The 12262-nt window shown below is 52.0% G+C and overlaps 1 protein-coding gene across 15 annotated transcripts in view; it reads right to left on the bottom strand.

Moving 5' to 3' along the window:
* The window catches only part of NFASC (neurofascin), an 83031-nt gene that overhangs the window by 48869 nt on the left and 21900 nt on the right, over nucleotides 1-12262 (bottom strand). For 9 of the 15 annotated variants that reach the window (XR_010785017.1, XM_066565495.1, XM_066565499.1 and 6 more), the window contains 5 exons: nucleotides 9823-9993; nucleotides 6109-6159; nucleotides 1718-1829; nucleotides 931-1115; nucleotides 252-383 (listed from right to left, as the gene is read on the bottom strand). Coding sequence is in view for 14 of the 15 variants with exons in the window: in XM_066565495.1 (XP_066421592.1) it covers nucleotides 252-383; nucleotides 931-1115; nucleotides 1718-1829; nucleotides 6109-6159; nucleotides 9823-9993 (651 nt within the window). In the remaining variant the exon portion in view is untranslated. The remainder of the gene's footprint in view (nucleotides 1-251; nucleotides 384-930; nucleotides 1116-1717; nucleotides 1830-6108; nucleotides 6160-9822; nucleotides 9994-12262) is intronic. The other 6 variants (XM_066565497.1, XM_066565500.1, XM_066565506.1 and 3 more) reach the window with 1 other exon arrangement.

Below are 12262 nucleotides of genomic sequence, written 5' to 3'. Positions count from 1 at the left end.
CCAGGATATCCTTGGCTGGGATTTGGGGTGGGATTTTGGAGAAGGAGACAACTGTGGCTGACGCTCAGCCATGAGGCCCTTGGCTGGGATTTTGGTGTGATTTTTGCTGGGATTTTGGTGTGGTTTCGGCTGGGATTTTGGAGGAGGAAGCCACTCTAGCTCGTGCTCAGCCAGGATATCCTTGGCTGGGATTCTGGGCCCGGATTTTGGCAGGGATTTGGAGAAGGGGGCCCAGTCTCTCCCGCACTCACATTCGATGGGCTCTCCGTTCACCAGCCACTGGATGGAGGGTTTGGGGTTGCCGTTGGCCCGGCACACGAGCCTGCCGTCCTCGCCGGGCGCCAGGATCAGGTTCTCCGGCTCATCCAGCCAGTAGGGAGCAGCTGGAAAACAGCCCCGCCCCGGTGACACAGGCACAGAGGCACCACCCCCAAATTGCCCCCTCCAACACTCCCTGGGGGAGGAAGGCGATGGAAAAACCGAGTGGGTTTGCCGGGATTTGGTGAAGGAGGAGAAACCCCTCTCCTCTCCCCCGCCACACAAACCCACCACCACTCCTGTCAGAGGGTTCCCATCTCCTGTTTTTGGGGCCGTTTGGACAAGATTTAATTCAAAAAAGGGACGACTTAGATGGGTTATTGGGATGGAATCAGGGTGAGGATGGAATTCCCAGACACGCTGTGGCTGCTCCACCCCTGGAAGTGCCCAAGGCAGGGTTTGAGAGGGCTCGGAGCAACGTGGGATCACGGAATGTGTCCTGGAACTGGGTGATCTCTGAAGTCCTTCCGACCCAACCCATCCCACGATTCCCTGGAGAACACCGGACCCTCTCCCAGGGAAAGGCCTCGCTGTCCCTCCCAGCATTCCATGAACGTCCCCTCCTGGCTCCGGGCAGCCAGGTCCCAAAGAGGGAAGGTAAAGGTGACGTACCCTTCACTCTCACCGAGATCGTGTGGCGGATGCTGCCCATCTTGTTGGAGGCCAGGCAGAAATATTCCCCGGAGTCCTCCTCGGACACGTTGGAGATGCGCAGGGCCTTGTTGAAGTTCTCCAGCTTGGTTTTACCCACCGGGAGCTCCCCGCCTTTCTTGTACCACATGATGTCCGGCGCTGGTCTGAGGAGAGGGGGGCAGGTCAGAGCTTTTCCAAAGGCCAGGGAATGACTCCCAAGTAAAGAGTTGGGATTCCTAAATAACACTGAAATTCCCATCTTGGGAGCCACCAAAAGCCAGGGGGAAGGTCTGATCTAACTGGTGGGCCACCCTTATTCCCACCACCGCCCCTAAACCACGGCCCTGAGCGTTCCCAGCGGGTCAGGAGCTTTGTTCTCCTCCTGATCCTCCTGGGAATGCAAGATCATGGAATTCTGGAATAGTTTGGGGTGGGAAGGACCTCAAAGCCCATCCCTGACCATGGTGTGATGGCGTGGGCTGGACCACGAGCCCAGGACACTTCTGGGGGGACACAAATGTCCTCCCCCACAGTGGGGGTGAGGAGCTCCCGGGAAATTCCCAAATTTTAGGACAAACCAGTGGGGAATTATCTTTGGACAAGGATCTGAAGACACCTGGAAACCTCAGCATTTCCCGTCTGCTCATCGCGCAGGTTACGGGAGCATTGTTAGCAGCTAAAAGGGAGGGAATGATCCCTTTTTCCCAATCCAGGGGTGACTCCTTGCGCTGATCCCGCCGGGAATTGCCCTCTCCATGGTACATACACTCCGGAGGCGATGCATTCCAGCAGGAGATCCACCCCTCGGAGCACCATCTGGCTGCTGGAAGTTCCATAGGGATACATGAAGCTGGGAGTGGTTTCTGAGATCCCTCGGGCTGGAATCAGTGGGAGAGAAGGAAAAAAAACGAAACAAAACCGAAAATAAAACCAAAGGAAAAACAAAACCAAAAAAAAACCCAAAAAAAAAAAAAAAAAAAAAGAAAAAAGAAAACAGAACACGGGTCTTTTAAAAGTCTCCGGGAATTCATGGAAGGCGTCACCTCCCCGGCCATCCCGGGATTCTGAACTCACCCAGGAATGTGCCTGGGAAGGGGAGGAGGGCTCCAAATGAATTTGGGATTGAAAAACAGAAGGGGAGAGAGAGGAAGTTTGGGAGGCAGGGGAGAGAAGGAGCAGCTGAGGGGACTGAGCACTGGGGATGGTCCCCATTCCATCAGTTCCTGCTTTTCCTGCCCCTACCTGCCTCTGGAAAATGGGCTGGAATCAGATGGAATTGGGAAATATTGATGGATGTAACACGTAACAAAGGACAGCAGGAAAAACGGGCACGGAAAGGGTTTATTCAGACCCAGAGCTTCTTTTCCACAGAATTCTCCAGGACACGGAGCATTCCCAGGGCTCCAGCAGCACCAAGGAGGTTTTCCAGCTTTCCTGGAGGCCTGGAAGGATGGTTCCCCTTGGAAAGAGACAGCTCAGCCACCAAAATGACCCATGTAGGGCTGGACAGGGAAGTTTAATGGGGAAAAAACAAAGGGAAGACACGAGACAATTCCCTACGGATCCACACACAGTGAAGGCCTCTGCGCAGGGGGAAGAAATTAATTATTCATGGAAAAAATTCCATTAAGGAGTGGAATGATTGACCTAGATCTGGATCAGTGAGGACAAAACAGGATGAGATGGGCGGGAAAGCCGCAGTAGCAGGGATGGAAGTTATGGGGTTAGGAAAGGGATGGGATGGGATCGGAGCATGGACACAAAAAATCCTGGAGCGATCCATGGGGAGAGACCAAAATTTCCTTGGCTCAGTGAGCGGGAGGATTTTGGGAATTTTGGGAAACTTCCAGAGCTGCGGCAGGGGAAGGAGGAAGGGAGTGAGGATGGGGGCTCCTCCTGGAATTCCCACCCTAGGGAAGGAAAACCCAACCCCAGGATTCATCCATGGGAAGTTTGGAAGTGGCTCCACGCCCACATCCCGCCGCTCCCACGGGCTCCGCGCGTGCTCCCAGTTAGTCAGTTATGGATTAATGGATTACCAGGGCAGGAAAATCCCAACTTTATCCCGAAAATCCGACTTCTCCAGGTCTGTCTGCATCCCTGCTCCTGGTTTAGTCTCATTCCTGGTGAGACCAGCCCGACCCATCCCAGGGCAGAGCTCCCAAACCTCCGCCACAACCGGGAGCTTCTCCCGCCAAATCAGAAAATGGGAATTAATTATTTTATCAGCCAAGATTGGCTTTGATCAGGATTTATTCCCACTCTGGATCCTGTGGGATAACTGGAAGCGGAGTAAGCTGGATTTTACAAGCCTGTATTAATGATGGCAATTAAAAATCAGGGGGATTAATTAGTACCCTCCTGGCTTTAATGAACCTTAGGACAGCACGGAAAAAAAACCTGATTTTTGCCTCAGCACAGCACAATTAATAAATAATAAATAACAATAAATAATAAATATTTGGCTGTTTCTAACAGGGAGCAGCCAGAAATTCCCTCAGAACCAGAGGCTCTGAGCATGTGGAAGTTTCAGCTGGAAGTGTCACAGGTTTCCCTCATCCCTCTGGACGGATCCAAGCTGGAAAAACAAATCCTGGGGCTGTTTATTTCGGCTTAAAAACTGACTCTGCTCCCAAGTTTTGCTGTGAATTGGGATCATCTCAGAAACATCTGGGATTCACATCCCAGAGCTGCCCCTTTCCCATCTAAAATTCCTCCATCAGCTCTCTTTTCCAGGGATGTGCTCATCCCAACACATCCCAGCTGCTCAGCCCCAGGTTTGCAAAAAAAAAAAAAAAAAAGAGAGGAAAAGGAACAAAACAAGGTTTTAATTCTATTGAAAAGGGCAAAAAGTGGGAAATTCTGCTAGTGAAATGTTCCATTTATCCTTTTGGATCATTTTCCCTGATAATTGTCCACAGAATTCTGGGGATTTTCATTGCAAGCCCTGGGGACAAGGGGTGGGTGACACTTCCTGTGGTTATCCCGGCCCTGCAGAGGAATCTGGGACAAGCGTCCCTCAAATCTCCCGTGCTCCACATCCCCACCAGCAGATCCCACATTCCCAAGCTCAGGAACATCCTGGGAATGGGATTCCCAGCCTTCCAGACCCCTTTTCCAGCTTCCTCTGGAGCTGAGCCGGGATCCTGGGCATCTGCACCTCAAGGAAGAGCAGCCAAGAGCCCCAAATCCCCCCAGCACCCCAAATCCTTGGGATTCACGTCCCTCTCCACATCCCAAAGCTCCAGAATTCCCAGCCAGGTCATTCCAGGGAGAAGCACTGGGGCAGCCACAAGGAAAAGGACTGAGGGGAGGAATTGTTACCCCCAGCTCATTAATTACTGAGTTAATTAAGGCCTGGGTTGGAGTCCAGGTCTGCACAGGGGTGGGAGAGGGGGATCTGAATCCTCTGGAGCCAGGAAGTTTTCCATGGAATGTTACAACAGGAGGATCAGGAAGTTTCTCCTGTGCACCCATGAAATGAGGGACAGAATGGGATTGTGTGGATAAAATCCCATTTTCCTGGTGGAGCCACTCTCAGGATCCCTTTTCCCTGAACAAAGATATCCAATGGGAAATCCAGAAGCCCAGGAAAACTCTCCCCTGGAATTCCCTTTGTCCCTGTGTCCCATCTCTTGTCTCCTCCCTTCCAGGTGGTTGACACTGCTCCCACCAAAGCTGATTTTGCTGCCAGTCCCTTTTCCCAGCCGTTTTTCCGAATATTCCCAGGCTGTCCAGTCCATTCCAGCATTTCCTCCCTCCCAGGCTGACTCTGCTGCTGAGCCTTTCCCAGCTCCTCAGCTCCCTCCAGGCCCTCCTGCTCCCGATGCCAGGATCCCAATTCCCTTGGCCGTGCCCCGGCCTGGCACATCCCGCTCCTCTCCAGCTCTCCCAGCTGGCAGTGCCCTCCTTGTCCCCAAAAGTCCCCGTGGGATGGGAATTGTGCCCTGAGGGAGCTCCGGCTCCGCGGGGATTTCACTCCAGGACACGGTGGGGACAGCAAGGGACGTTCCCAGAGCCGACCCCACACAACCCTGGCCCCAAAAGCAGCAGGAAGGGCAGGAAGCGAATCCTGTCTGGGACGGCTCCGGATCTGGGAGCAGTTGGAATCTCTGGTGGCTTTGGAGAGGTGGTGACATTCCCAGGATTCCCAAACCTGCCCCACCTCCCGCTCCCTAAAATCCCTCACTGCTGCTCTTGTTATCCCAACACATCCCTGACAATTCCAACCCATTCCCAGGGCAGCCATCCTGGGGGTTGTGTGCCTGGAGCACCATTTAGGAATTTGGGATGGGATTCTCCCAGAAGAGGCAGAACCCAGAGGGAATTCCCTGCCCAGATTTAGGATTTTGGGATGGGATTCTCCCAATAGGCACAGAACCCAGAGGGAATTCCCTGCCCAGATTTAGGATTTGGGGATGGGATTCTCCCAATAGGCACAGAACCCAGAGGGAATTCCCTGCCCAGATTTAGGATTTGGGGATGGGATTCTCCCAATAGGCACAGAACCCAGAGGGAATTCCCTGCCCAGATTTAGGATTTGGGGATGGGATTCTCCCAATAGGCACAGAACCCAGAGGGAATTCCCTGCCCAGATTTAGGATTTTGGGATGGGATTCTCCCACCAGGCACAGAATCCAGAGGGAATTTCCTGTCCCAACAAAGGGCAGGATCCTGTGGAAGCATCCAGCTCTTGTCCAACTTCTCTGCACAGGAATCATACAGATTTCAGAAAAACCCAAATATTCCTCTTTTTCTCCCCTCTTTTTATCCCTGCCCGAGTTCATCTGGAAATCCCAGGAATGCTCCTGCTGGAAATGTTCTTCTGGAGACGCAGAAAAGAGGGATGAGGATCTGACATTTAAATCCCGAGCTTTGCTCAGGAGGGACCAAACTCAGCTCAGCCACGTGGGGCAGACCCTACCAAACCCAAACCTCCCAAGCTGGGCTTAACTCACTCAAACCCCGCTCAGCAGAGACGGGGAGCTTTGTGGGGTTTTGTGGCCACTCGGATGGATTTATGCCGATAAATTCTGGCAAAGCTGAGGCCACGATGGGGACGTGGCGACAGCAGAAGGGACACGGGCAGGGAATGGGGTCAGTGGGGTTAGGCGGGACTGGGTTAAGCCGGGACTCCCAAAGCCAGCGTGGACTCACCGCGGTACATGGCGGGGGAATTTCCTAAGGACGTTTCGTTATGGGACTTCTCTGCAATTGAACAAAACACCGTGAGCAGCGCCAGGCAGGCGGGGACAGCGTGGGAAGGGGACACAGGAACTCCCAAAAAACAGCCAGGGTGGGGACACGGGGACATCCCAAAAAACAGCCAGGGTGGGGACACAGGAACTCCCAAAAACCAGCCAGGGTTGGGGACACGGGGACATCCCAAAAAACAGCCAGGGTGGGGACACAGGGACATCCCAAAAAACAGCCAGGGTGGGGACACGGGGACATCCTAAAAAAACAGCCAGGATGGGGACACACAGGGAATTCCCATAAAACAGTCAGGATTGGGGACACTGGGACATCCCAAAAACCAGCCAGGATGGGACAGGGTGGGGAACGCTGGGACATCCCAAAAAAACAGCCAGGATAGGGACACAGGGAATTCCCAAAAAACAGCCAGGATGGAGATACGGGGACATCCCAAAAAACAGCCAGAATGGGGACACAAGGACATCCCAAAAAACAGCCAGGGTGGGGAACATGGGGAATTCCCAAAAAACAGCCAGGATGGGACAGGGTGGGGAACACTGGGACATCCCAAAAAACAGCCAGGATGGGGACATGGGGAATTCCCAAAAACCACAAGGACGGGGGACACAGAAATTCCCCAAAACAGCCAAGATGGGGGACATGGGGACATCCCAAAAAACGGCCAGGATGGGGACACAGGGAATTCCCAAAAAGCATCAAGGATGGGGACATGAGGACATTCCAAAAAGCAGCAAGGATGGGCCAGGGTGGGGAACACTGGGACATCCCAAAAAACAGCCAGGGTGGGGGACATGGGGAATTCCCAAAAAAAAAGACCAAAAGATAGCACAGGGTGGGAGACATGGGGACATCCCAAAAAACCAGTCAGGATGGAGACATGGGGGAATTCCCAAAAACCAGCAAGGACAGGACAGGGAACACCAGAATTCCCAGAAATCAGCAAGCATGAGAGAGGCTGGAGCAGGGATCCAAAAGCACTCGGAGCACGGCGCCTTCCAGGACAAACACAGGAGGAGCAGCAGGAAAAGGGGCTGATTTCCCTCTCCAAGGGGTGGGAAAAGCTTAAAGTGTGGGAATTGTAGAGCAAATATTTCCTTGGAATGTTTTACTCTTTGGAATCTTTGGGAAAACCCAAGAACTGGAGCAATTTGGGTTTTTTTTCCTCTGATTTTTAATTACAAAAATTCCATATTCCAGCTGCTTTTTCCCATGGGATGGACACAGCTGGACAGTGATGTAGGAAGACAAGGAGGAGATGAAATAATAATAAATATTATTATCTTTATTATTATTATTATTATTAGGTTTTAAAAGCACAACCTGCTATAACATCATAATAATGATAATGATAATAATAATGATAATAATAATGATAATAATAATGATAATAATAATGATAATAATAATGATAATAATAATGATAATAATAATGATAATAATAATGATAATAATAATTTTTTTAGAGCACAACCTGCTGTAAAATCCCTTTGAAGGGGCCAAACTCAGGGATTGAGGCTGAGATGATCCAAGAGCTTGGGACAAATCCGACCTCATCTCCTTCCAACACTTTATGGATAAAGAATTTTTTAAATTGGAAATTAAAGCCTCAGTTCCAAAATTTTTAAGGAATCTGGGAGGTTCCTGGGGTGGAATTTGCCTCTGATCCTACAGCAGCTGTTTCCCAAGGAAAACTGGAAGAGAAGGATTTGATTTTCCAAGGCCTGGGAGTGAAAGGATGTGGGGACACCTGAGGGGAGATCAAATCTGTGAAATTCCACCCGGATTTCATCCAGGTCACTTCCAGAGCTGGATAAATCACCAGGGTGGAGCCCTTGGAGGCTCCAAACCCCACAGATCTTTGTTTGCTGGGATTTTTCCCGAAAATAAACTTTGGGATTTTCTCTGCCCAGCTCTTCAAACAGACAAACATTAGGAACTCACAGACAATATCCAGAATTCACAAATTATATCCGGAATGAACGAGCTGCCCACATTCCCAGCACTGGGAAAGAACTCACTGGAATGATTTAAATCCCTGATTCCCTACTCCAGCTTTGCACCGAGGAGGAGCTGCTACACCAAGGTGGAAACCTCGTCACTCCCAGCTCCCTCTCATCACATTCCTGCTCATTCAGGCTCCCAGGAAATCAAATTAAATTCCTCCCACCAGCATCCAGGAGCACCTGGTGCTTCCCAAAAACCCGCCAGCACCTCCCAGTTGGATCTTCCTGGGAATGCTGGGAATGGGTGGGAGCTCCTGCCCACTGATGGTTGATGTTCGTGGGGGATTTTGTCACCCTGAGCCCCTGTGACAGCTCAGGGTCGTTGTGTCCCTCAAATCACCCCCATTCCCTCTTCCAGAGTCACCCCAGCGCACCAGGAATTCCTTTTGGATGAGAATTCCTGAAGGAAAACGTGCCCTGGAAAGGCCTGGAGCCAATGGAAAGGCTCCAGAGAGAGGCCCTGGTGTCCCCTCATCGGTGCTCGGTGGGGACACCTGGGGACTCCCATCCCGCTGGATTCCAGAGGTCCCCACCAGAATCCAGAGGCTCCCACCAGATTCCAGAAGCTCCCACATTCCTCGAGGCACTTCCTGGAGCAAAGGAGGCCCAGGAATATCCACAGCCACATTCCACACTCATTTTTTCCACCTCCAATCCCCCGGAGCAAGCCGCAGCCACTCCGCCTTCCCAAAATATCCCTGGACATTTTACATTTCCCTGAACGCGGTGGGAATGTGGCAGCACTCCCAGTTTTATCCCAAAGGTGTGGAATTGGTGATTCCTGCTCCGAGTTACCTCTGGGTATTTTACACTTGCCTGGAGATGAATTCCCCTGATGATACAGAAACGGTCTCCAGTTCATCCCAAACACACAGAACCGGTGATTCCTGCCCCAAATCACCTCTGGATATTTTACATTTCCCTGGAGACAGCCGGAATGCTCCTGACGTGTCAAAACTCTGCAGCTTATCCCAAACACACAGAACTGGTGATCCCTGCGTTTCCCTGGAGGTGATGGGGATGCCCCATATGGGCTGAAACGCTCCCTGTTTTACCCCAAACACACGGAATTGGCGATTCCTGTACGAAAGATTCCATTTCCCTGGAGATGGTGGGAATGTGGGAATGCCCCATTTGTGAAACACTCTCCAGTTAACCCCAAACACATGGAATTGGTGATTCCTGCATTTTCCTGGGGGCGGTGGGAATGCCCCAACTGTGCCGAAACACTCCCAGTTCTATCCCAACATCGGGATTTGGTGATTCCCGCTTCAGGTTACCTCTGGATATTTTACACTTCCCTGGAGACAGTGGGAATGCCACATCTCTGTCAAAACATTCCCTGTTTTACCCCAAACACAAGGAATTGGCAATTCCTGCATTTCCCTGGAGACACTGGGAACCCCCATCTGTGAAACACTCCCAGTTTTACCCCAAACACACAGAATTGGCAATTCCTGCACCAAACCACCTCTGGAACCCTAAAACCATGAAGCTACAACCCCTCCCTCCCCACCCACCCCAAAACCACCCAAACCCCTCCTTACCCCACCTGAACCAAACCACGGGAGCCACTCTTCCCTTACTGGATTCCTGGCCGGAAAACCCTTTGGAATGGAGCCCAAACCGGTCCCCCCAGTGAGCCACTTACTGGTTTTGACCTTGAGGGTGTAGGGGTTCTTCTGCTGGATGGTGTGGGTGAAGTGGAAGCGGGCGTTGCAGCTGTAGTCAGTCAGCGCGTCCTGCGCCAGCACGTTGGAGAAGTAAAGGTCCCCGTTGTGGCCTTGGGACACACGCTTGTCCTGCGGGATCGGCTCCATGGCTGCGGGGGAGAGGCAGGAATTCAGGCCCAGGTGGGAATTCAAGGCCCATGGCGGGGATTCAAGGCCCATGGCGGGGATTCAAGGCCCATGGCGGGGATTCAAGGCCCATGGCGGGGATTCAAGGCCCATGGCGGGGATTCAAGGCCCATGGCGGGGATTCAAGGCCCATGGCGGGGATTCAAGGCCCATGGCGGGGATTCAAGGCCCATGGCGGGGATTCAAGGCCCATGGCGGGGATTCAAGGCCCATGGCGGGGATTCAAGGCCCATGGCGGGGATTCAAGGCCCATGGCGGGGATTCAAGGCCCAGGCGGGAATTCAAGGCCCAGGCGGGAATTCAAGGCCCAGGCGGGAATTCAAGGCCCAGGCGGGAATTCAGGGCGGCCCAGGCGGGGATTCAGGGCGGCCCAGGCGGGGAATTACGGAGAACAGGAATGGTGGAGGGATGAGGGACGGGGTGCGTGAGTTGTGGAGCAGGGGTGGTGGCGAGCCTGAAGTAGGAAGAAGGGCCCTAAACTCACAGAAGCTGCCCTAAATTAGCAGGAAGTGCCCTAAATTAGTGGTTATTACCCTAAACTAGCAGAAAGTGTCCTAAGTTAGCAGAAAAAAACCCCCTAAATTACTGCAACGACCCTAAATTACAATAACAACCCTAAACTAGCAGAAAGTGTCCTAAGTTAGCAGAAAAAAACCCCTAAATTACAGTAACGACCCTAAATTACAATAACAACCCTAAACTAGCAGAAGGTGTCCTAAGTTAGCAGAAAAAAAAACCTAAATTAGCAGAAAGTACCTTTAATTAGCAGTAATTACCCTAAACTACCAGCCATGACCTAACCTAGCAGAAAGTGTCCAAAGTTAGCAGAAAAAAAAAAACCCTAAACTACCAGTAACAACCCTAAACTACCCCAAACTAGCAGTGTCATGGTTTGACACCGGGACAATGCCAGTGTCCCCATGAGAATACCCTCTCCCTGGTCTCTGCTGTGAGATGTGACCAGGAATAAGCAAAGCAGGCTCCCACTTAGGAAAGAAAAAAAAAATAAAAATTTATTAACTAAACTACGAGGGAAAGGAAAAAAAGAAACACACCAGGAAAATGAAAACTTCACAGATACATCTCCTCCTCCTCCCCACCAAATTCCCAATACAATACATCCCCCAAATCATCGACTCTCGGTCCGGCACCACCCTTGAGAATACTCAATCTTCAGTTCATCAAGAGGAGGAGTCCTTCTTGTGCCAATGGGGACCTCTTCCTTTCACGTCCAGTGCTCTCACCACTGAACACGGACCAGAGCTGCTCCTAGGGTTGTCCTTTTAAGGATGCTTTGTCCCACTCCAAAAAGGCACAGTCTCTCCTTTGGGACATCTGTCCCCATCAAATTTTTCACCCCCTGGGGCCGAGGGGCACCAACACTGAACCCTCTTGGTTCTGAGGCATTGCCTCCCCCTGGATGCAGTCTCTGTGTCAAAAGGAACATGGTTCTGTCCATGGCTGTACAAAAAGAGTCCAGCAAAAGCCACTCCTTCATCTCTCCCCACTAAGATTCTTCTCTATTCTTCCACCATCTCTCACTTGCCCAGACCTCTCTCACACTTGCCCATTTCCTTCTTCATCTTCCACTCTATCTCTCTTCTAGGAGAGGTCAATGATCTGGAAAGTTCTCATTGTCCGAAGAGGGGTTAAAAGTTCCTAAAAGCGGCCGGCTGCACCCCCACTTCTTCTCCTTCCCAGCCGTGCTGCCGGCACAGGCCCATGTTTATCCAGTTTCAAGGTGACGCTCCCAGGCACCGGCTCTCTCTCTCTCTCTCTCTCTGTCTCCCAGAGCCCCATGGCTCCCGGTGTCTCTCTCTGTCTCTGTCTCCCAGAGCCCCATGGCTCCCGGTGTCTCTGTCTCTGTCTCCCAGAGCCCGATGGTTCCCGGTCTCTCTCTCTCTCTCTCTGTCTCCCAGAGCCCCATGCCTCCCGGTGTCTCTCTCTCTCCCTCCCTCTTCCTCTCTCTCTCTCTCTGTCTCTGTCTCCCAGAGCCCCATGGCTCCCGGTGTCTCTCTCTCTCTCTCTGTGTCTCTGTCTCCCAGAGCCCCATGGCTCCCGGTGTCTCTCTCTCTCTCTGTGTCTCTGTCTCCCAGAGCCCCATGGCTCCCGGTGTCTCTCTCTCTCTCTGTCTCCCAGAGCCCGATGGCTCCGGGTCTCTCTCTCTCTCTGTCTCCCAGAGCCCCATGGCTCCGGGTCTCTCTCTCTCTCTCTGTCTCCCAGAGCCCGATG

This window comes from Molothrus aeneus, chromosome 24, assembly GCF_037042795.1.
Source record: "Molothrus aeneus isolate 106 chromosome 24, BPBGC_Maene_1.0, whole genome shotgun sequence".
NCBI lineage: Eukaryota > Metazoa > Chordata > Aves > Passeriformes > Icteridae > Molothrus > Molothrus aeneus.
The sequence above is the reverse complement of the archived record's forward strand: the minus strand, read 5'-3'. Positions and strand labels throughout refer to the sequence as shown.